Below are 22,250 nucleotides of genomic sequence, written 5' to 3' on the forward strand. Positions count from 1 at the left end.
GCGAAAGTATTCGGCCCCCTTGAACTTTTCAACCTTTTGCCACATTTCAGGCTTCAAACATAAATTGTGAAGAATCACCAACAAGTGGGACACAATTGTGAAGTGGAACGAAATCTATTGGATTTTTGAAACTTTTTTAACTAATAAAAAAATGAAAAGTGGGGCGTGCAAAATTATTCGGCCCCCTTGTGTTAATATTTTGTAGAGCCACCTTTTGCTACGATTACAGCTGCAAGTCGCTTGGGGTATGTCTCTATCAGTTTTGCACATCGAGAGACTGAAATTCTTGCCCATTCTTCCTTGCAAAACAGCTCGAGCTCAGTAAGGTTAGATGGAGAGCGTAGGACAGGACAGGGTATCAGCAAGAATGGGACACTGCCATGATCCCCTACTGTGCACAGATCAGCTCCAATGTCATTCCACACTGGTGTCCAGTCCCTGATGCCAAAAAGGTTGGGGACTTCTGTTCTACACTACAGAGGAGCTGAGAGAAGGGGTTTCAGGAGGAGTCAGTACAGGAATCACTACTTGCAGGCAGCCAGGTACCATGGGATATGTAGTTCTTAGACAATAGGATATGTAGTTTCCTTGACAAAGCTGCAAAGCTGCTGCAGGGAATTAAGAAAGTTGTGGAAAGAGATGGCCAGCAGACAGGCAGCACTCACAACATGAAAGGAGCTTCTCAAGTAAGCTTATATTGGATTGCAATTTTTTGGAAATATATTGGATTTTGTTTGTATTGTTATTAGAATGCTGATGGTAAAAAATAAAATTGTACCATATAATGCTGTGACCATGGATTTCCTTTAGGCCACTGTAAATTAATACTTTAGACCCAATTAAGAAAATTATTTTTCAAAAGTGTGGCCTGAAAATTGATAGCATTAGTAAAAATGTATCATATACAGATTTTTGGCACAAGTGCTACAGCTTAAATAACCTTCCTAATACATGTAAGTACAAGATTTGACTCGGCCATGTCAGGAAGTATGCAGCATAGCTCCCAGCTACCCAACTCCCCCCATTGTTGTCTGTCCCTTTCTGTATGTTTCTTTCTTACCGTCAATTCATCTGCTTTCCATCCTTCCTTCCCCGTTAAAAAAAAAACCTTCCAAATACCAATGTTTTCTTTTTGTTCAATGATAGGATGCTGGTAATTATGCACTGAAGAAATCATTTCAGCACCAGCAAGAAAATGCCAAGAACCTAAAGGACTCGGAACTTCTGCTGAAAGATCTTTTTCTAGATGTGGACAAAGCCAAGAAATATGGACACCCTCAGGCAGAGGAGATAGAGAAGGAGTAAGTGAAAGAGATAAAAGAAAAATGAACATAGAAAGAGGAACATATACAGTAGGTCAACACTAAGTTGGTGGAGATAGAAAAGGTGTACAGGTAAAAGAAGATGCTTTATAAATGTTGGCTGATCATCATCAACACTAAAGCCTCGTACACATGATCGGATTTTCCGACGGGAATTGTGTGATGACAGACTGTTGCCGGAAAATCTGACTGTCTGTATGCTCCATCAGTCAATTGTTGTCAGATTTTCCATGGACGAATGTTGGATGGCAGGTTTTAAAAATTTCCGCGGACAAATGTCGGATTATCCTAGCGTGTGTACACAAGATCGTCGGACAAGTATAAACACGCTTGCTTGGAAGGAAGGACGAGTCAGAAGCGTTCGGTCTTGTAAACTAGCATTCATAATGGAGAATTAGCATTCCTGAAGTGACAAATTATGAAATTTCAAAATGCAGCGCATATTCTCTTCTTCTTTATTGGGATAATAATGAAGCTGCTTTGCTGGTGATACTGATGGAGTTATTGCAAACTGATTTTCAAAGGCTTTTTTTTCTAGTGATATCAAGAATACAATTATAATGCTTTTTTTTTTTTTTTTTTTTTGGGCAAGTTACCACAACATCATTATCCCATAGTTTTTAAGATCAAACATATAACTATGTTGGTGTCCGTTGTCAGTTTTACATTGTATTTTTTTAACTGTAACTGCCTACTTCCAAAATGTCATTTGAAGTAAAACACATAGCCAAGTATTTTTCTACACAATTTTTTTATTGTGCATTAAAAAAAAATTTATAAAATAAAATTAGACATGCTATCTGCCAATAGAACTTAACCAAAAAATGCATTCTATGCATCAAAAAATATAGAAAATATACCAAATCAAATCATTATTCAACCCAAAAAATGATGTCAAAGCAATAACTCTAAGGCCAATAATAAATAACACGTTATCTCCTCCGATTCTGCAACATGTCTGGTTGAGGAACAGCCGTTCAGAAACAAAATAAAAATGAAAAAAAAATTAAAAGCGCAAAATGAAAAGCGTGAAATGAAAAGCACGAATCAACACTCACCAAACTTCTTCTAACACGAAATTAGCAGAAGGAGCCCAAAGGGTGGCACTAAAGAGCTGAAAAACCACGTAGTATGTCAGTACGTTTGTGTTTGTTGGCTGACAATTCCTTGTCATTTGTATGCAAGACAATTTTGGGCCAACGCCCTTCAGACAAAAGTCTCCGGTTTTGTTGGCCAACAATCCGGTCGTGTGTACAAGGCTTTAGGGCTCTATATATATAAAAAAAAAATGCTGTGTGCATGTCTTAAACATCTGCACAGGCGCCACCAATGATCACCATAATGTTTGTAATATGATTACTTCCTGTCATCATCGGCTCCATCTGGTGGCCATAATGCAGTATTTTTATTTTGATTGCGGTATTTCAAGAAAAAAACACATTATGGCCACAAGATGGCACTGACAATCTATTTGTTGATATCACTGCCCTTGTTACATAACAACTTAGGGTTTCATGAAGCCTAGTGTTATTTATTGAACAAAGTTAAAAACTTGACAGTTTTTAACACATAGACCAAAATCTCAAAAAATGTTAATGGCTAGAAATACAAATAAATATAAAGCAATAATCCACTTTCAAAAATAGTTCTTTGTTCTCAGTGTTTTGTTTTTGTTGAAAGTATCTGATGTATGGTTTTAAATAAACAAGTTTTTTTTTTTGCATCCAGCATTCGTCAGCTGCATGAGCGCCTAAGTGGTGAGTGCGCAGAGTACAGAGAAGTGTATGAAAAATTCAACATTGCAGCCCCTGAACCCAAAGTGAACTGGCCACAGATCTTGGACAAGAAGAAGGTACAGTCTGACCAGTAGACATCTAAAAAAACTTTTGAGGAAAGCTTCTGCAAAATTTTAGTACAAACCCTTAAGGTTCAGAATACCCAGATATCCATTATTGGTGGAACCCAATTGCCGTTTATATAATATCACCCTGATAAGGATCCCAGATTATGAAATGATAGGTCAACTGTCCTTATAAACAATGCAAACAAACATGAGGAATCCTTGCAGAAATCTCCTGTTAGCATGTTCAAACAGAAACCTTGATGTGTTTTGCATCACCATGAATAAGTGCTGGTAGTGCAAAACCCGTCAATATTTCTTTTTGATGTTGTCTCTATGCTTTGCATTAATAAACACCAAAAAACACAAGATTTCAGCAAGGATTCCTTTTGTTATGATGGGACCTGATAATATTTGAGGCACTTCTGGTAGGATCAAACATGAAAATAGCAGGACTAGTAGACAGGTCTCCCTTGCAACACCATTAGTTAATTTACTACCGTCCTTATAGTAACTTAACGTGGCACTAAGCTCTGGTTTAAAAAAAATATTCAAGTATTGATTCTTAAGTTAAAAAAGTCCTTTCTTTCTATTGCTCTTAACCTCCTACAAATCTACAAATTCCCCTTTTTTTTCCACTGTGATCTGACATTCTGTTAGAGGGTGGCCACATCTATTCTGTATGGACCCACTGTATGTGGGAACGTAGCCACTCTCTCTTGCTCATTTTTGAGATGGACTATAGATGGGATTTGTAGTATGCATAGAGCAGTGCACCTGACTAATAAAAATTCCAGTATATATACCATAGTTTGGAGATGCTAGAACTTTCGCGCAAACCAATTCATTATAAGCTTTTTACCAAAAATATGTAGCAGAATACATATTGGCTTAACCCCTTCCTGACAATCGTACGATGATATACGTCGGCAAAATGGCACGGGTGGGCAAAAGGGCGTACAGGTACGTCCCCTTTAGGAAGCGGCATCATGGGCACGTGCGTGCCACGTGCTCTGTGACTGCGACTGCGGCTCTTGCGGACTTAATGTCCGACGGGTGCCCACGATTGTGTCACGGAGCAGAAGAACGGAGAGGTGCCTTTATAAACAAGGCATTTCCCCGTTCTGCCTAGTGACATGACAGAGATCACCCCTCCCTGTCAGTGATCGCTATCAGGTAAGTGAAAGCCCATCCCCCCCACAGTTAGAATCACTCCCTAGGACACACTTAACCCCTTGATCGCCCCCTAGTGTTTAACCCCTTCCCTACCACTGTCATTTACAGAGTAATCAGTGCATTTTTATAGCACTGATCTCTGTATAAATGGCAATGTGTCCACCATAATGTAGCAGTCACGATACAAATTTTATTACTAATAAAAAAAAACAATGAAAAAAAATGAATAATAAAAATGCCATAAAACTATCCCCTATTTTGTAGACGCTATAAATTTTGCGCAAACCAATCAGTATATGCTTATTGTGGTTTTTTTTCAAAAAATATGCAGAAGAATACATATTGGCCTAAACTGAGGAAAAACATTTTTTTATATATATTTTTGGGGGGTATTTATTATAGCAAAAAGTAAAAAATATTGCTTTTTTTTCAAAATTGTTGAATTTTTTTGTTTAAAGTGCGAAAAATAAAAACCGCAGAGGTGATTAAATACCACCGAAAGAAAGCTCAACTTGTGGGGAAAAAAAAGACGTCAATTTTGTTTGGGTATAACGTTGCACGACCGCGCAATTGTCAGTTAAACCGTCGCAGTGCCGAATCGCAAAAAGTGCTCTGGTCAGAAAGGGGATAAATCCTTTCGAGGATGAAGTGGTTAAATTTATGAAGAAATGTCCTGACTGTTCATTTGCCTTTTACTATGTACCATCTTGTAATCTGTTGCGCCTGTACCATGCTTATTTTCACAATAAACAAATATTCTGACCGCGAAAACATTTATGAATTTTTTGAAAAAATGTCGGTCTTTTTAAATTTATAGCGCAACAAATAAAAAACCCAGTGGTGATCAAATACCACTTAAAAAAAGCTCTATTTGTGTGAAAAGAACCTATAAATTTAATTCGTGTTTAGCATCGGGTGATCTCGTAATTTTCAGTTTAAGTAACACAGTGGCAAAAATCTAAAAATGACCTGGTCATGGGGGGGGCAAATTTTCCGGAAGTCATTAGTGGATGTGTATGGATTATTTTTTGAGAATAGGGATATTGTTTAGTGTCATTAAGTAAGCAATCAATGAAAAAGTGCCTTCTCTGGTCATTTTTATGTTACTGTTCAAGTTTAAGGTAAACTCCAGGTAAGTGGTATTATAATATCCAATTTAGCAAGATATGTATTTATTAGAAAAAATTGTACATGTATATTTGCATAGAGCTAGCATAAATACCTGATTGGTATTTTGGTTGGTGACAAAGCTATACCTGTATTACTAATTGCTTGAGTAAAAAAAAAAGTTACTGATCTAAATGTGCTGTCTGGCAGGGGTGCCTGGATGACACGACAGGTTGAACACAATTACAAACCCTTTGGAAATATTTGATAAAAATGACAATTGGGGCCATTTGCCTATTCACTGCTAATTTTGGAGTTTTATTTTACCTTTGATTTTTATCATAGTATGTTGCTCTCTCTGTAGAAACAATTAGATGAAAGCCAGTATGGGCCCAGCCAGGCAGATGTAGAGCGACAGATTGCAGAGCACAATATACTGCAAAGAGAGATTGATGAATATGGAACAGAAATCCGTAACCTACCACAGGTATTGTTTTATTCCTTATATTACTTTCCATTGTCATTATTGCTTACTAACAAGTATCCATTCTCACAAGTAAGGTTATGGAAAAATAATAGCAGTGATAAAAAAAAGGAAAGGAGAAAACAGAAAAGAACAATGGGGGAAAAGAAAATAGCTAAAAAGCTTTAACAAAATAATAATGGTCTGTATACTATTCATTTTAGCATTCTACATTTTAGAAGAATGCCTTAAGCACCATACACACTATCAGACTTTCTGCTGATTTTTATTTCAGATTTATCAAAACCAATGTAGTGTAAGGGCCTGCCTGATTGCATACAAATTGAAACTCCTAAGGTTTGACCTCATATTATATGGTTTTGGTAAATCTGAAGGAAAAAATCTGCAGAAAATCTGATAGTGTGTATGGGGCTTTTCTTTGTTCCGCCTTTCTTAATTTTTCCAAGCTGACCTCCAACAGCTCAGCATAGAAAATTAATGGGGGTTGCTCCCTGATATTCACATTAAGATTATATTAACATTCACATTGAAATTTTATCTTGCTTTAAAGCGGTATTAAACCCAAACTCAAAAATGTAATATATTGCAGTTTACCAATCATTAGCTGTGGTGGCTGAAATTGTTTTCATTTTTTAGTCTTTTTTTCCCCTCTGTTTTCACCTGGTGATCTGGCCAGTAACACACCTCCACACAACACACAGACCTAGTGGCTGGATCACCAAATGAAAATAGAAGAAAAAGAAAATAGATACAGCCATCAAATCTAAGAATAAGCTGCAATACAATAAATGTTTCCTTTTGGGTTTATTACCACTTTAACTGATTCCCGACTGGCGCACGCCGATGTACGTCAGCAGAATGGCACGGCGGCAAATGGGCGTACAGGTAAATTAAATTTGCGGGCGAGGCATCGCGTGCGCCAGTCGGGAACCGGTTAAAGTGGTAATAAACTCAAAAGGAAACATTCATTAGGGACCTCCGTGAGTTAGGTCGCGGTTACCATGGACTCAATCATCGTGGGGATACCCACGATCGTCTCACGGGTAGGAAGAATGGGGAGATGCTAATGTAAACAAGCATCTTCCCGTTCTGCCTAGTGACAGTGTTACTGATCTCTGCTCCCTGTGATCAGGAGCAGAGATCAGTGACATGTCACACCTAGCCACGCCCCTCCACAGTTAGAAACACGCCCCAGGACACACTTAACTCTTAACCTGCCCCCTAGTGGATAACCCCTTCACTGCCAGTGTCATTTACACAGGAATGAGTGCATTTGTATAGCACTGTGTCATGCTTATGCAATAGAGTTTGTCTGCTTACCTGTTTCCGTGTGTTCATCTCTAGAGACCAGCCGACCCTCCCCTGACTGCTTTTGTAATCCATCCTCTGGCTTGACTCCACCCTAGCTCCTATCAGAGAACTCTATATTAACCTGTGCACTGCAGGCCAACCCTGCTGATCAACCATTGTGTATTCCTTCATGTGTTTAGCTTCCTGTTACCTGCCATGTGCTCTTCTGTTGTTCCGTTACCGACTTTGGCGTGTCCTTGACTATCCCTGTTTGCCTGTGATCCTGACCTATTGGCGTGTTCCTGACTATTCCTGTCTGCTTGTGGCCCCAACATTGGCTTTATCCCTCACTATCCCTATCCTCCTGTTGCCTACTGTGGGTGCGAGCTGGGGGACCCTGGGGGTCGCGACCTGGAGCCAGTTGCAGCCAAGTCCATCCTCCCCACTAGAGGCTCTGGTGAACACCTGCTGGCACTTAGACTCCGCGCCCCAGGGAATCTTACGCTCTAACCTCGGTGGGATCTGTCTCCCGTCCGCAGCAGTCAGCCTTAGGGTCCACAACCTTGCGGTGCACTCCTGATCCCTACGGTGTGCATCTGTCACCTCGCCTCAAGGTGACCTGACAGTTTGATCAGCCATGGACCCAGCTGATGTGCCGCTATCCGCAGATGACCTATTTCAGGGCTTAGATCGCAGACTTGAGACCCAAGAATCGCATCAGACCCAGGTGATGCGATTCCTTCAGGATTTGGCATCCCGTGTTGAACAGGTTCAGGCCTCATTAGGACCCTCGGTTCAACAACCTCAACCGCTATCTGCTGCTGCACCTATCGCATCAGTCGCAGCCACACATTCATTACAACTACCAGCTCCGGTCCGTTTCACTGGGGACTCCAAGGCTTGCAGGGGGTTCCTTAGCCAGTGCACAATTCATTTTGAACTTCAGCCCCAAAACGTCCTGTCCGATCGGGCGAAAGTAGCATATATTATATCCCTCCTGTCCGGCGAGGCGCTAGCTTGGGCTGCCCCTCTGTGGGAACTGAATGATCCAGTGGTTTCTAGCCTGTCTGATTTCTTGAAACTTTTTCGGAATATCTTTGAGGAACCGGGTCGTGTCTCCTCATCGACTAGCGCTCTTTTACGTCTCCGTCAAGAGTCCGCTTCTGCGTGACAGTATGCTCTTCAGTTCCGTATCCTTACAGCTGAATTGAGCTGGAATAATGACGCCCTAGTTGCAACCTTTTTACATGGCCTCTCTGATAGAGTGAAGGATGAATTAGCAGGAAGATCCCTTCCTGCTGATCTGGATGGTGTCATCACCTTGTGTAACCAGATCGATATTCGCTTTCAGGAGAAGGCCCTGGAAAAAAGCCAGCACTCCCCGTTCTTTAGACAGCCTGAGCTCCCAATACCTTCTCTTCAATCCGAGGAGCACTCCCTGCTTGCTGAGGAACCTATGCAGTTGGGCTGGACTAAGTTATCTCTGGGCCTATGCCTCTATTATGGGGCTAAAGGTCATTTCTGTGACACTTGTTCTCTTCGTCCGGAAAAACGCTCAGGGCTAATACATCTGGAAGGTGGAGTATTAGACCCTGAAATATCACCTTCACCTTCTCGTCTTCTCCTTTCTGTGTTGCTTCATGTCGGTGCTTCCTTTCGTTCAGTCTCAGCACATCTGGATTCCGGAGCTGCTGCCAATTTCATGAATTGGGAAACTGCATCCTCCATGAGACTTACCCTTTTGCCCCTTACAACGCCATTGGTGGTCTTGGCGATTGATGGCACTGTTCTCCCAGGGGGCCCTATCAGCTTCCAGACTCTTCCTGTTAAGATGTCAGTAGGGACACTCCACCAGGAGTGGACATCCTTCCTTGTCTTACCTAAGGCTTCATCTCCTATCATATTAGGTCTTCCTTGGATCCATTCTCCACAGGTTGACTGGTCTGCTGGACAGATCCTGGCTTGGGGTTCCTCCTGTTCCTCTTCCTGCCTACTCAAGGGTACCCCAAAAGAGAAACTTCCTGTTACCACCATCCCAGTATCTTCTGCTCTTCCCGCTGTATATAGCGATCTCTGGCATGTGTCCTGCAATAGTCGGACTGGTGCACTCTCTGGGTCATGTGGTACTCTGGATGAGGGGCCCACCTATGAACCTGAGTCAATAATTCACTCCAGTTTGCATAACCATTTACCTTTGCCTGTCCCTAATCTCCCTTGGACGCACAGCCAGGCTAACTTGTCTGTAAGTTCCACAGTCGCTATGCCCTGTGATGCAATTGAGATGGTCGCTACACCTGACAATACTATTCAGTCGGCCTCTGCACCAGTTATGCCAGTCCAGCCCATGCCCAATGAGCTTCCTGCTTCTTGTTCAGGACCTTCTGTGACCTGGCCTCACCCTACTTCTACTATGTCTGTTCAAACCCGTTTAAGAGGCTCAATCCATCCTTTGGATAGACTGCCTCATTCGGCCAGGTAAAGTTTTCAATCTTTTTCTCAGGGCTCTCTGCATTCTGTTTGGTATGTTTCGACCCCAGTCGATCACCCCGCAGTACTCTTCCCCTCTGCACGAATACCCAAATTCTTCATGGATACAGGGGCTAATCCTTAGAGTATTGTAAGTGATCAGTTCCCCCATCAAGGCAAAGCCCTAGTCTTATACCTCCTAGGTATCTAGGTATCTTGTTTACTTACAGAGCTGTCTTTGTTTTATTATCTTGAGTTTACTTATCTATTGTTCAGATATCACTACCTGGTATTCATAGGTAGGCTACTTTGTTTACACAACATATTCTGTGAAGTTATAATTTCATTGTATGTCGCATACCACTAAATAAAAAAAATTAAAAATTATTTCTGATTTGCTATGGCAATGTGTGGCCAGGCATAATGCCAGAAGAAAGGCAAGTAGCAGAGCTTAGGATAGAGGTCCAGAGATCACCAAGGATTAAAACCCATGTACCCTTTTTTGCATGGATCTCCTAAAGTTTACTGAATGACTCAGAAAAATGAAAGCCAAATTCCATTCTGTTGTGCAAATCACTAATCTCTTATACCTACTGGTAATGAATATTAACGCATAATAGTACTGGTGTTTGTCACGCTATAGTTACCTTTATAGTAGGTCATGGCATATATTGTAAAAGAAAAATAAATTTCATGATCCCATCCCATCCTTTGTTTAGTTAGTATTACCTGCAAGAAAATTGTTGTTTTATGTAATTTTTGTCTTTATAGGTAAGACATTACTTTTTCTTTACTACTGTGGAATGACCAGAACTTTTTTTATTTAACTTACAGGAAAATGCTGCCATTAAGAATCAGTATCGCAGTCTACAGGTGAGTTACTGATATGTTATGGTGAAAATGTACTGTATTTATTGGCGTATAACATGCACCATTGGCATATAACACACACCTTTTCACCCAGAAAATCAGGTGAAAATAGCATGTGCGTGTAATACACCAATACTTAATTTTTAGCTGCCTCAGAGGGGACAGGGAGGGGGGCAGGACAATTGCCTTCAGTTTACATACAGTGAGAATCTCCTGTTGACTTGGTGGCCTCTGTAATAGGAAGTCCCATCTCCTAGGCCACCATTGGACCACTGTTCTGTCTATCATAGGAGTTTCTCACTTTATGTAATCTGTTGGCGCTCATCCCGCCCCCCTCCCTGTCACCTCTAGGATGCAGACGGGCATTGATCAGGCTGCACTGATGGCAATGGGGAGGCTACTGCATTGATGGCAATGGTGAGGCTGCTGCATTGATGGCACTTGTGAGGCTGCATTGATGTGGACTGATGAGGCTGCATTGATGGCACTTGTGAGACTGCAGGTGAGCATTGATCAGGCTGCATTGATGGCAATGGTGAGGCTGCAGATGGGCACTGACCCTTATTTTGCTTCAAAGTTCCTTATTTAAATTTTAAGTTTTTGTCCTGAAACTTCCCTCTTAAAATGAATGTGCTTGTTATACACTTGTGCGTGTTATACGCCGATAAATACGGTACGCTAAGGCCGCGTACACACGCGGGGACTGTTCGCCCAACTTTGTCCGTCAAACAGTTTCAGCAAACAGTCCGCTCAAAATTAGCATGGACGGACATGGCCACACACGACGAACGAACAGTTTGCTGAAACCGTGCGCGATGACGTGAACGGCACGTACGACGGGACGAAAAATACGACGTCCTATACACTGCATTATAACTTTCGGCGTGTAAATCCTTTCTGAGCATGCGCGGAACTTAGTTTGACGAACAAGCCTACACACGAGGGGACTGTTCGCTGAAACAAAGTTTCAGCGGACAGTTTTTCGGAATTTCCGAAAAACCTTGTTCAGCGGACTGTTCGCTGAAACTGTCCGCTGAAAGCCCACACACAGGCGGACTGTCCGCCGAAACACTGTTCAGCGGACAAAGTTGGGCGAACAGTCCCCGCGTGTGTACGCGGCCTAAGACTATCCATGGACACAAGATGACCCAAGATCACCCAATCTGATTGACATGAACTCATGCTTTACAGTGACCCCGTGTCTGCAAACTAATCATTTCTGGGAGGGATATTTGCTCTAAAAACATGTCATACCCACTATTCCTCCTCTGATAAGATGGATCCAAGGACTTGTTTTTTAATTCACCCCTTTCCCCTTTATCAAATGGTACTAAAGCCTGTCCAGGACAAGATAAGGTGATTTCAATTTGTGTACTTTGGCCAAAAAATGAAATTTTCAATAGCACTGTTGTAGTGGGTGCTCTGTGGTGTTGCCATTGGTACACAAGGTGCTTCTTACACATAGCAGGGGAGAATCTGGATCACCAGGTAAGCCAAGTCACTAGAATTCTCAAAAGAAGTCAGCCATAGCAGCCACGATTGTTCACTTACCAAGAGCTATAGATATAGACCTATTTCAAATCAAATAAAAAATAGAAGTCTATATTTCTCAGATAAAATTACAAAGTTATAAAATGATGCTGCTTTGGCCAATATATTTCCAAAATTAACTGTTTGGTTGGACTTCTTGCACTTTTATAGGAGGATGCAGCATGGCGGGGACGCCACCTGGGCAGTCTGTATAATCACCTTCATGGATGTACAAAGGAACTGATGTATCTGACTGATGAACAGAACAAGATTGTTAAACAGGACTGGAGTGATCAGAATCCTGATATATCAAGTATCCGGAGGCAGTATGAGGTAAGTAGCCACCAAATATAGGCCATGGTATGTACACTATGATAAACAACCTACAGTATGTGCTCTGTATGTTACCTTACAGTAGTGTATGCTAAGTTCGGGCCTTTCCAACCCACACCATTGATATTTATAATTTAACCTGTAATCCCAAAGAACATTAATTAGCTAGAGCATGAAGGAATTTATGATGCCATCAACAAATACTAGTATTGAATACCTTATGGTAGGTTATGAAACTATTTTCTGAGTTCCTGCTCCCCTAATTGCCTTCATGGTAGCATACATATGGTAAATAACTTGCAAATTATGTATTGTGAACCTGTGCCCAGATCATGCACATCATTCACATATTCCAAATTAGCAATTAAAGCACTTTAAAACAAGTGCTTTCATTTGCCTTGGCATCAATAAGCATTGAAGAGAAATTCATTTTCAAAGTTCACAACATAGGCACTTACATTTTTTTTTTTTATGATAGTTTTTTATTTAGTACATTGTGCGATTACAATACAGGTGCCAACAATGATACTCCAGACATAATTATTTGATGTTAGAACACAATAATCGTGTAAGTCCAGACATTCCAAGTGAAGGAAATAGACTTCTTGGCAAAAGCTAACAAAACACTGCAGATAGACCAGGCAGCTCGTCAATGCCCAATAGTAAAAAGCAAAAATAACAAACCTGTAGCATCTGGATCAGATATCACAATAGATGTACGTTGTTGTACCCCCTAAAACCTAATAATCAACACAAACTACATCACACAATGAATTATTTTCCCAAGTTTAACAAAAACATAAAGGGCCCTCCATTGACCCCTGGGCGAGGGGGTTAAGTAAGAAGTAAGGGCCAAAAAGGAGAGAGAAAAAAAGGGGGGGGGGGAGAGATAAAAATGGGGAGAGAGACAGGGAATTGGGCGAACATTAGGATCAGATGGGGAATAGAGGAATGGGAGGGGCACTCCATCTGCACCCATTCCCCCTCCCCATGCATGACTGGGGCAATAGTCATGCATTGGGTTCTATTGATCTAAACAAAGAGACCATCGATATACTGAGACTTACAAGTAAAGGAATTACATTTTTTTAAATGTTAGCAGACTCCCAGCCTTCTTTTTTGTTTTTTGTTTCTTTATTGACACTCCTTATTAAACAATTTTACATACAGATAGGGATGCTACACATATGATCACAGAATTCAACATAAGCCATTTCAAAGACAATATGGCAGGATGAACAAAGCAAAAATCCTTCCTATCCATAGAGTGTAAAATCAGAAGCAGTGCATAGTGTTTTACTAAACCCACAACCGTAAAATTAGTCTGTATATGCAATGCAATAAAGCATGCTTGTTATACTCACTGTGCAACCCAAGGGGTTAATCTGCATTGTGTAAAAAGGCTGTTTGATCCTGTTTTCTCTGATCCTTCCCTTCTTCCACATTCCCTAATCCATCTCTTGATAGTACAGAACCTCTGGAGTCACTCTGCACATACTCAGTTTTGTGTTTATTGCTAGAGTGTTTTTTTATAGACCTCTATACACTGCTGATGGGAAAAGGTCTTTAGCAGTTTATATTTACTAAAATAATTGCATTTCCATGTTCTGTGTACTATGGGAGACCAGATATAGTGAATGCAGGGCCCTGGGTTTAGTAACACTTTAAATAGAGAGCTAAAGAAAGTATGCATACTCCTAGCTTTCTATTGAATACACAAAGCCGGTGTTCATAAACCGTAGAAAGAGACTGAAACACAGTCTTTGTTATGATTTGTTCTGTGAGAATGAAAACTTTCACATTAAAAGCAGATAGAGAGGTGAGGAGTGTCTTTCTGAAGTCTCACATTCAGAAAGTACAGATTCAAAGAAGCATCAAAAGAGTGCGTCTTCAAACATACATATACTAAGGCCAATTATCCTACCAGCATGTGTTTAGAGTGTGGGAGGAAACCCATGTTGATGGGGCCTGTTCCCCATCCTGCCTGGTTGTGGGGGTCTGCAGGCAGGAGGCTTATCGGAATATGAAATAAAAACACAGACACAGTTTTTGTTTTTTCCATTATTCAAAAATAAAAAACTATATCCCCCCCACCCTCTTCCACTGCCAACCCGAAAAAAGAAAGAAAAAAAACTAATTTCGCACCGAAGGCTCCCGCCGTCTGCCTGCTCTGCCGTGTGACAGTTCTATCTAAGAGACGCGGCCACCTGGCAATGTCACCTGGTAGCACCGTCCCCCGTGACGTCACCACCGCAACATGCACCACAAGACTGATTATGGATCTACATCAGGGACATTGTTTTTTTATTTTTACTAAAGGAATTGTCAAAAACTGTGTCTGTGTTTATTTCTTTTTGACACTTTTTTTGGTGAATGAGTAGGGGAACAATGTACCCCTACTCATTCACATGAGGTGCCAGGATCTGTGGGCTCCCTTGTTAAAGGGGGCTTACAGATTCCGATAAGCCCCCTGCCCGCAGACCCGCACAACCACCGGCTAGGGTTATGGGGAAGAGGCCCTTGTCTCCATCAACATGGGGACAGAGCAGAGGGACAGGACCCCCCTGTCCCAAAGCACCACCCATGTTGAGGGCATGTGGCCTGATATTGCTTGCCCCCCTTTTCCTGCATGCTTGGATAAGGGTCTGGTATGGATTTTGGGGGAACCCACGCCATTTATTTTTTTAATTTTGGCCTGGGGGTTCCCCTCAAAATCCAGACCTAAGGGTCTGGTATAAATTTAGGGGGGGGCACAAAATTTTTTTTTTTGGTGTGCAGTACCCCTTAAAAACCATACTAGACCCAAAAGGGACTGGAATGGATGGGGGGGGGGGGCTCCCACGCATTTTTTTCACAATTTTTAATTAAGTACATGGCAGCCGACTTCCCATTCCACTCCTTAACAACTAGCTAATGTAAAAAATGCCAGTGGCCGCCGGCTACAAATATTCACATCACAGCTGCTTAGGAAATTAGCAGTGAAATCAGAGGGGAAATCTGCACCGGACATGTGTGAACCTAGCCTTTTACTTAGCCAAACTTTTGCTCGCCTGTGAATGATAACTGTCACAGTTGCTTGTGCTCTCAACCGAATTGTCAAGCCAGATGGCTGGTGTCATTACTGATCGTTGTGCAAGACCATCAATACTGCAGATCAAACAGAAGCTAAGATGGACATTGATGGTAAAAGATAAGAAGCTTTAGTTCCACTTTAATAAAGAATTTATTGCTCAATGAACCAATCAGATTTTGTTTTGATACGGCAAAAGAAGATCATGAAATTTGCAGATCTGGAGAAGGCTCATCTCAAAATAAATTAATGTAGGTGACCAAAGAAAGCTATATAAATGCATTTTATAAATGCTCTGCTTTATAGGACATCTTTTTTCCTGCAGAGTTTTAAGTCAGAGGAATTACTGCCCCAGGAGGAGATGGTGAATAATCTGCTGGATGATGGGGACAGGATGATTGAACTCAAACACCCAGCTGCTGACTGTATTCAGGTAAATCACTACAAAGATTTCCAAATATTATAGCTACACCTATCTATCTATCTATCTATCTATCTCTTTATATATATATATATATATATATATATATATATATATATACACACACACACACATTTTATCATGTTACAACCAAAAATGTAAATGTATTTTATTGGGATTTTATGTGATAGACCAACACAAAAGTGCCACATAATTGTGAAGTGGAAGAAAAATAATAAATGGTTTTCAGAATTTTTTACAAATAAATATGTGAAAAGTGTTGTGTGAATTTGTATTTGTAGTCTTTTATGGTCACATAATTAGTCAGGTTAAAAAAAGAAAAAAAAATCCATCTAGCTGAACAAATAGAAGAAAAAAAAAAATTAAAAACCCCTATGTACACTATCATATACCCACAGTTGATGCAGAGGAAGGCAAAATAAAACAATAATGCATGATCCAATTTGCTCCAGTGGTGGAAAAAATATATTTCTTCCTGATCCCCCAGGAGGCAATCAGATATTCCCTGGATCCCCAATCCCTGGTTTTATTACGTATAAGGCCGCGTACACACGGGCGGACTGTTCGCCCAACTTTGTCCGCTGAACAGTGTTTGGGCGGACAGTCCGCTCGTGTGTGGGCTTTCAGCGGACAGTTTCAGCGGACAGTTTGACGAACAAGGTTTTTCGGAAATTCCGTAAAACTGTCCGCTGAAACCTTGTTTCAGCGAACAGTCCGCTCGTGTGTAGGCTTGTTCGTCAAACAAAGTTGCGCGCATGCTCAGAAAGGATTTTCACGCCGAAAGTTATAATGCAGTGTATAGGACGTCGTATTTTTCGTCCCGTCGTACGTGCCGTTCACGTCATCGCGCACGGTTTCAGCAAACTGTTCGTTCGTCGTGTGTGGCCATGTCCGTCCATGCTAATTTTGAGCGGACTGTTTGCCGAAACTGTTTGACGGACAAAGTTGGGCGAACAGTCCGCCCGTGTGTACGCGGCCTTAATGTTAATTAGTTAGGCTTTGTACATTTAGGAATACATCCAGTTCTTTTTTAAAACAAACTACTGAGCTGGCCAGAACCAGCTTTTGAGGGAGTCTATTCCACTTTTTCACAGCTCTCACTGTGAACCAGCGATCGCGCACAGTGGGAGCCCAAAGGCGTGTACCACGGACTCGCTGTACTCCGGCACCTGCCGATGATCGAGCAGAGAGGCAGAACAGCAATCTGCTTTGTTTACATATGCCTATATGTCCAGTTCTGACAGGAGGGAAGGCATGGAACGGCCACAACATACAGGGATATACAAGGTAATACTGACATATAATCACATACATAGGTTGGACTTGATGGACTTGTGTCTTTTTTCAACCTCACTTACTATGTAACTATGTATCTATGGATGCTGTGTCTCTGCAAAGCAGTGACATGGATCCATGTCTTCCCCTAAAAAAACACCTCCCACACTGTAATAAAACACTGGGTAGGCACACAGTTAACCCGTTAATCCCCCTGATGTTAACCCAGCCAGTGTCATTAGTAAAGTGACAGTGTATATTTTTTAGCACTGATCACTGTATTGGTGTCACTGGTCCCCAAAAGTGTCAGTTAGTGTTAGTTATAGTGTATAAGTCGCTGATCGCCGCCATTACTAGTAAAAAAATAAATACATAAAAATGCATGAAAGTGCAATTTAAATATCCCATAGTTTGAAGATGCTATAACTTTTGCTCAAACCAATCAATATACACTTATTGGGATTTTTTTTTACCAAAAATATGTAGCAGAATATACAGTATCTCACAAAAGTGAGTATACCCCTCACAGTTTTTGTAAATATTTTATTATATCTTTTCATGTGACAACACTGAAGAAATGACACTTTTCTACAATGTAATGTAGTGAGTGTATAGCTTGTATAACAGTGTAAATGTCCTGTCCCCTCAAAATAACTCAATACACAGCCATTAATGTCTAAACCGCTGGCAACAAAAGTGAGTACACCCCTAAGTGAAAATTTCTAATTTGGTCCCAATTAGCTATTTTCCCTCCCTGCTGTCATGTGACTTGTTAGTGTTACAAGGTCTCAGGTGTGAATGGGGAGCAGGTGTGTTAAAATTGGAGTTATAGCTCTCACTCTCTCATACTGGTCACTGGAAGTTCAACATGGCACTTCAAAGCAAAGAACTCTCTGAGGATCTGAAAAAAAAATTGTCGCTCTACATAAAGATGGCCTAGGCCAGTGTTTCTCAACCTTTTTACCATGGAGGAACCCTTGGCAAAACGTTTCAGATCTTGGGAAATCCCTAAAAAAGTTCAGATCTACAGCTCATGGAACATTGGATCTGATTAGCGAGCTGTGGATATAACCATAGTTTGTAGAAATAGCTTTAAATAATAGAATAAATATTAAAACTCACCTGACACCAACATTATAGTGTTAACAGGGCACATAGAAATCAATTGTTTTCTTTATGTCCTTGTAGAAACCTACATTAGAATGCATTAAGGTGAAAAAACTTTTACCTTTACAACCCCTTTAAGTGGAACTGGTTGAAGCTTACATAGAGGTAAAGCCGCATTCTTCACCCCTATATATGTGCATTGTAGGAAGGAGGAAAGGGAGTCACGTGCTTTCCGAAACGTGTAAGTCCTGGGCATTTCTCTATAGTCCAGACAAACCAATGGGGTGGGAGGGAGCAAAGGGAAACTGTACAGGGCCACATTAAATGGGTAACTCATTCATACCCAGTTTCACTTTGAAGCTGACCTTGCTTTCTGATATAGCTCCCATGTAAAAATACACCTGACTTCTGCACAGTAGAGGGTTCCTTTTCGGCAAAATCTCGAGAATGCTCAAATCTCATGAAAAGAATCTACAGCACAGCGAAGAAGGACTTGCCTGAAGAATCCTGACCTAACCCTTGACTAGAAGTCGCAGTAATAAGTATTAAAAACCGGGACCTTGGATTTGGGTGCAAAAACGGCTTTATGCTTCAGGTTTACCATATTTGTATAGAACACATCAGCCTTATACATGCGTTGTGATATCACTTTCCACCAGTCCAATTTCCCAGGTGAATGCCTATAAAGTTATAAGACAGCAGCTCCCATATCGCCTACACTCTTCTATGAGGTCATACAGTCTTGTTACTCCTCACTTGCACTGACCCTATAACAGAAGAAGGTGCTGTCGTTTTTATGTTTGCCTCTTAAATAATGAGAGGAGATATGGAGGAACAAAGAACCAATAGATTCAATTGCTATGCAGTAGTTTTTATGTAAACTGTACATCAGTGGTCTCTGGAGCTTAAATTTTTTGTGGGGACACAAACAAACCCCTCCAGGTCCGCACTCACCAGAGGACGCCTTGCCTTCCACTGGATGAAAATCTGGAAATAGGAAGTGACGCAATGACGAATATTGATACGCTTTTCGTTAAAATCAAGTGGGAGGGTTCAGGGCGCAGTGCTCTGAAACAAGCCAATTAGACCCTCAGCCTCAAATTAAATGCGATTTAAAAAGTTACAGACCTAATAGACACCCATTAGTTCCATGCCCCACACATATGAGCATTTTTTTAATAAATGATAATATGACTAACAGTTTTTAACATGTTAAAGTAGCTTTCTTCTTTGGCAAACTAACTTTGGGAACTTTGGGTGGGTGGCACCCTTGCTCCCCTTCTGGACCAGCCGCCACTGTACAGTATATACAACATTGCGTGAAAGGTTGCCAGTTATATAGCCTGCATTTATACAACTGCCTTGGATGTCAAAGTCTTCTTTCTTGGATTATTATATATGCTGGTTGTACATTGTTTGGCAGACACATTGATGGTTTTTCCAGTGTTGATTTCACATGCATATCTTCTTTACAATTTTATATTTGGTTTATTTTCCCAATTAATGAATTTAGTGTAAGCCCATAGAATAATACATTTATTATTTATGTTACAGGCTCATGACGAGGCTCTGAAAGGAGAGTGGCAAAATTTTCTAAATTTGTGCATCTGTCAAGAGAATCATCTAAAGAATGCAGAGGATTACAAGAAGGCAAGAAGCACAATAAAATGTTTCTCTTTATTTTCTGGGCTGATGATTATGATACAATGTTTTACAACCTTTCATTATGTTAAATGCTTTTCTGTAGTGTGAATATTCTGATCTTGTGCTATCCCAGACCTTTTCAGCTCTGCTCTTCTGTCACAATGAAGTTCAGACCTTACTAACTCATTGAAATCTGTTTATACCAGAAAACTAGGGATTGATGGGTGAGGAGGGGGTCCTTTTACATAATACTGCTAAAAAAGTCCCAAAAAGATCCCCTATAATTCTGAGCTCCAGACAGAAACATGAATATATTGTGGATTTATGGAGTTATGGATTCAATCCAAAAATCATTAAACCTATTTTTCTGTTGGAATCATTTTTATTGGTTATAAAAGAAGAAATAAACAACAGTAGTGCCCATATCTGGGCTACAATAACTGATAAGAATAACAATCAAATCAGGACATTAGTAAACAGACACATACATCTACAAATATTCAAGCCCTACATAAAGATAATGCAAATAGATGAAGGATGAACAAACTCTGGACAGCCGCACTCCGGATAAGATGCAAAGTAAAAAGTGCCTTTTATTTCTTCAAACTAAAAGAACCTCACATCACACAGATAACAGCAACAAAGGGAGAAAAAGAAAAACCAAATTTCTGACGCGTTTCACGCTAAACCTATCGCTTACTCATAGCTAAGCTTAGAAGAAATAAAAGGCACTTTTTACTTTTCATCTGATCCGGAGTGCGGCTGTCCAGAGTTTGTTCATCCTTCATCTATTTGGTTTGTGCAATCAGCCTGCACCTGGGACCCTTACCTGCTTGGAGAGTGAGCAATCTTTTGGTGAACTAACCTGGAGCGGTGGTTTCCCATTTTTTTTGTCGATTTTCTGGATTTCATTGCATAAAGATAATGCAGATGGGCACTTTGGGGGCCAAGTTTGCTGATAAGTGAACGGATTCACTAAAAACAGGTCCATAAAAGCAATGGGGGAAGGGTGGGAGATGGGGAAAGAGAAGATCGATTGGGGAGGGGAGTAGAAGTCAGGGAAGAAGGAGAAAAAAAGGCAAATCACCAGGAGACAGAAATGGAGGTTGGAAAGCAAGGACTAAACGTGAAGATTGAGAAGGGGTACACAAAATGTATTCGGCATGGACTCAGGTCCAAGGGCCAAGAATAGAACTATAATTAACTCAAACTAGAAGAGTTCAAGAATGTAAAGGCATATATAAGCCGTGGTTCCTTTATTTTAAGAAATATGGCTTGGGAATCATTGAAAATACTGGATAGTTTTTCATTAACTTCTTAAAGATGAACTGTAGTTTTTTCCAGGCTTTGGCTATCATCTGTTTAACAGTCAAAAACAAAGTAGTCAATTTCTGTTGAGAGAAAAAGAAACCTAGAACCATATGATGGAGGAAGGAGACCCATTGGTATTTTGGAACTACTATGTGAAACAAGGTTTGGAGGAGGCAAAATTGCTGACCCAAATGGGTTTTGTACCATTCCCTGTTTTATAATCCTCAGCTTCTACACCTGCACCAGGCCTACAGCTAAGGGCTGTGTGAACTACAAAGCGACTACTGTTAGAAGCTTTTATTTGGGATTTTTAGATTATTAGAAAAAAGCTCACGTACTCAAAGATACCAATAGTATTAAACTGATCCATCTTTTGCAGTTGTCGCTCATTCCTCTTAGTTTATCAATACTATCAATGATGCTTAGCCTGTCCTTTTATAGAAATCTTTATTGCAAATTCAAAAAGGGTAATCCACTGTAACAGAAATTGTTTCAAAATAATTACCAAATAAAGTACAGTACTTTGTAAAGTAGAGCTAATTTATGTTTCTACATCTTTACAGTTTCATGAAGATGCAGATTCTGCAGCCCAAATCCTAAAAAATGTCAACAAAAACCTTGACACAAAATACAACCAGCCAAACACACAGGCTCCAGGAGTGGTATCTGAGCTACTACTACAGCTGGACAAGGAGGACAAGCAGCTGGCCCAAGCTGAGAAGACATTGTCTGAACTCAAACAAAGAGCACCAGACATTTTTCCCATTAAACAGAGGAGATCCAGACCAAAACAACCCATTAATGTGGATACACTCTGCGACTGGGATTCTGGAGATGTAAGCCTTTGTATTCTTTGAGAAAAAAAAACACATAACAATGAGGTAGAAAGCAAGAGCAGAGAGATCAAATATGTATGAGGCATAATGAAAAATGAGTTAAAGCTATATCAACATTTTCATTTAAAGGAGTATAGGTTTGATCAT

The 22,250-nt window shown here is 40.7% G+C and overlaps 1 protein-coding gene across 1 annotated transcript in view; it reads left to right on the forward strand.

Moving 5' to 3' along the window:
* Positions 1-22,250, forward strand: part of EVPL (envoplakin) — a 121,697-nt gene that overhangs the window by 71,642 nt on the left and 27,805 nt on the right. Inside the window, exons 4-11 of the mRNA XM_077459357.1 lie at positions 1,147-1,301; positions 3,051-3,174; positions 5,810-5,932; positions 10,520-10,558; positions 12,257-12,418; positions 15,814-15,921; positions 19,867-19,962; positions 21,831-22,103. Of these exons, the coding sequence (XP_077315483.1) occupies positions 1,147-1,301; positions 3,051-3,174; positions 5,810-5,932; positions 10,520-10,558; positions 12,257-12,418; positions 15,814-15,921; positions 19,867-19,962; positions 21,831-22,103 (1,080 nt within the window). The remainder of the gene's footprint in view (positions 1-1,146; positions 1,302-3,050; positions 3,175-5,809; positions 5,933-10,519; positions 10,559-12,256; positions 12,419-15,813; positions 15,922-19,866; positions 19,963-21,830; positions 22,104-22,250) is intronic.

This window comes from Lithobates pipiens, unplaced genomic scaffold (assembly GCF_037356315.1).
Source record: "Lithobates pipiens isolate NorthernLeopardFrog02 unplaced genomic scaffold, aLitPip1_a1.2 Scaffold_28, whole genome shotgun sequence".
NCBI lineage: Eukaryota > Metazoa > Chordata > Amphibia > Anura > Ranidae > Lithobates > Lithobates pipiens.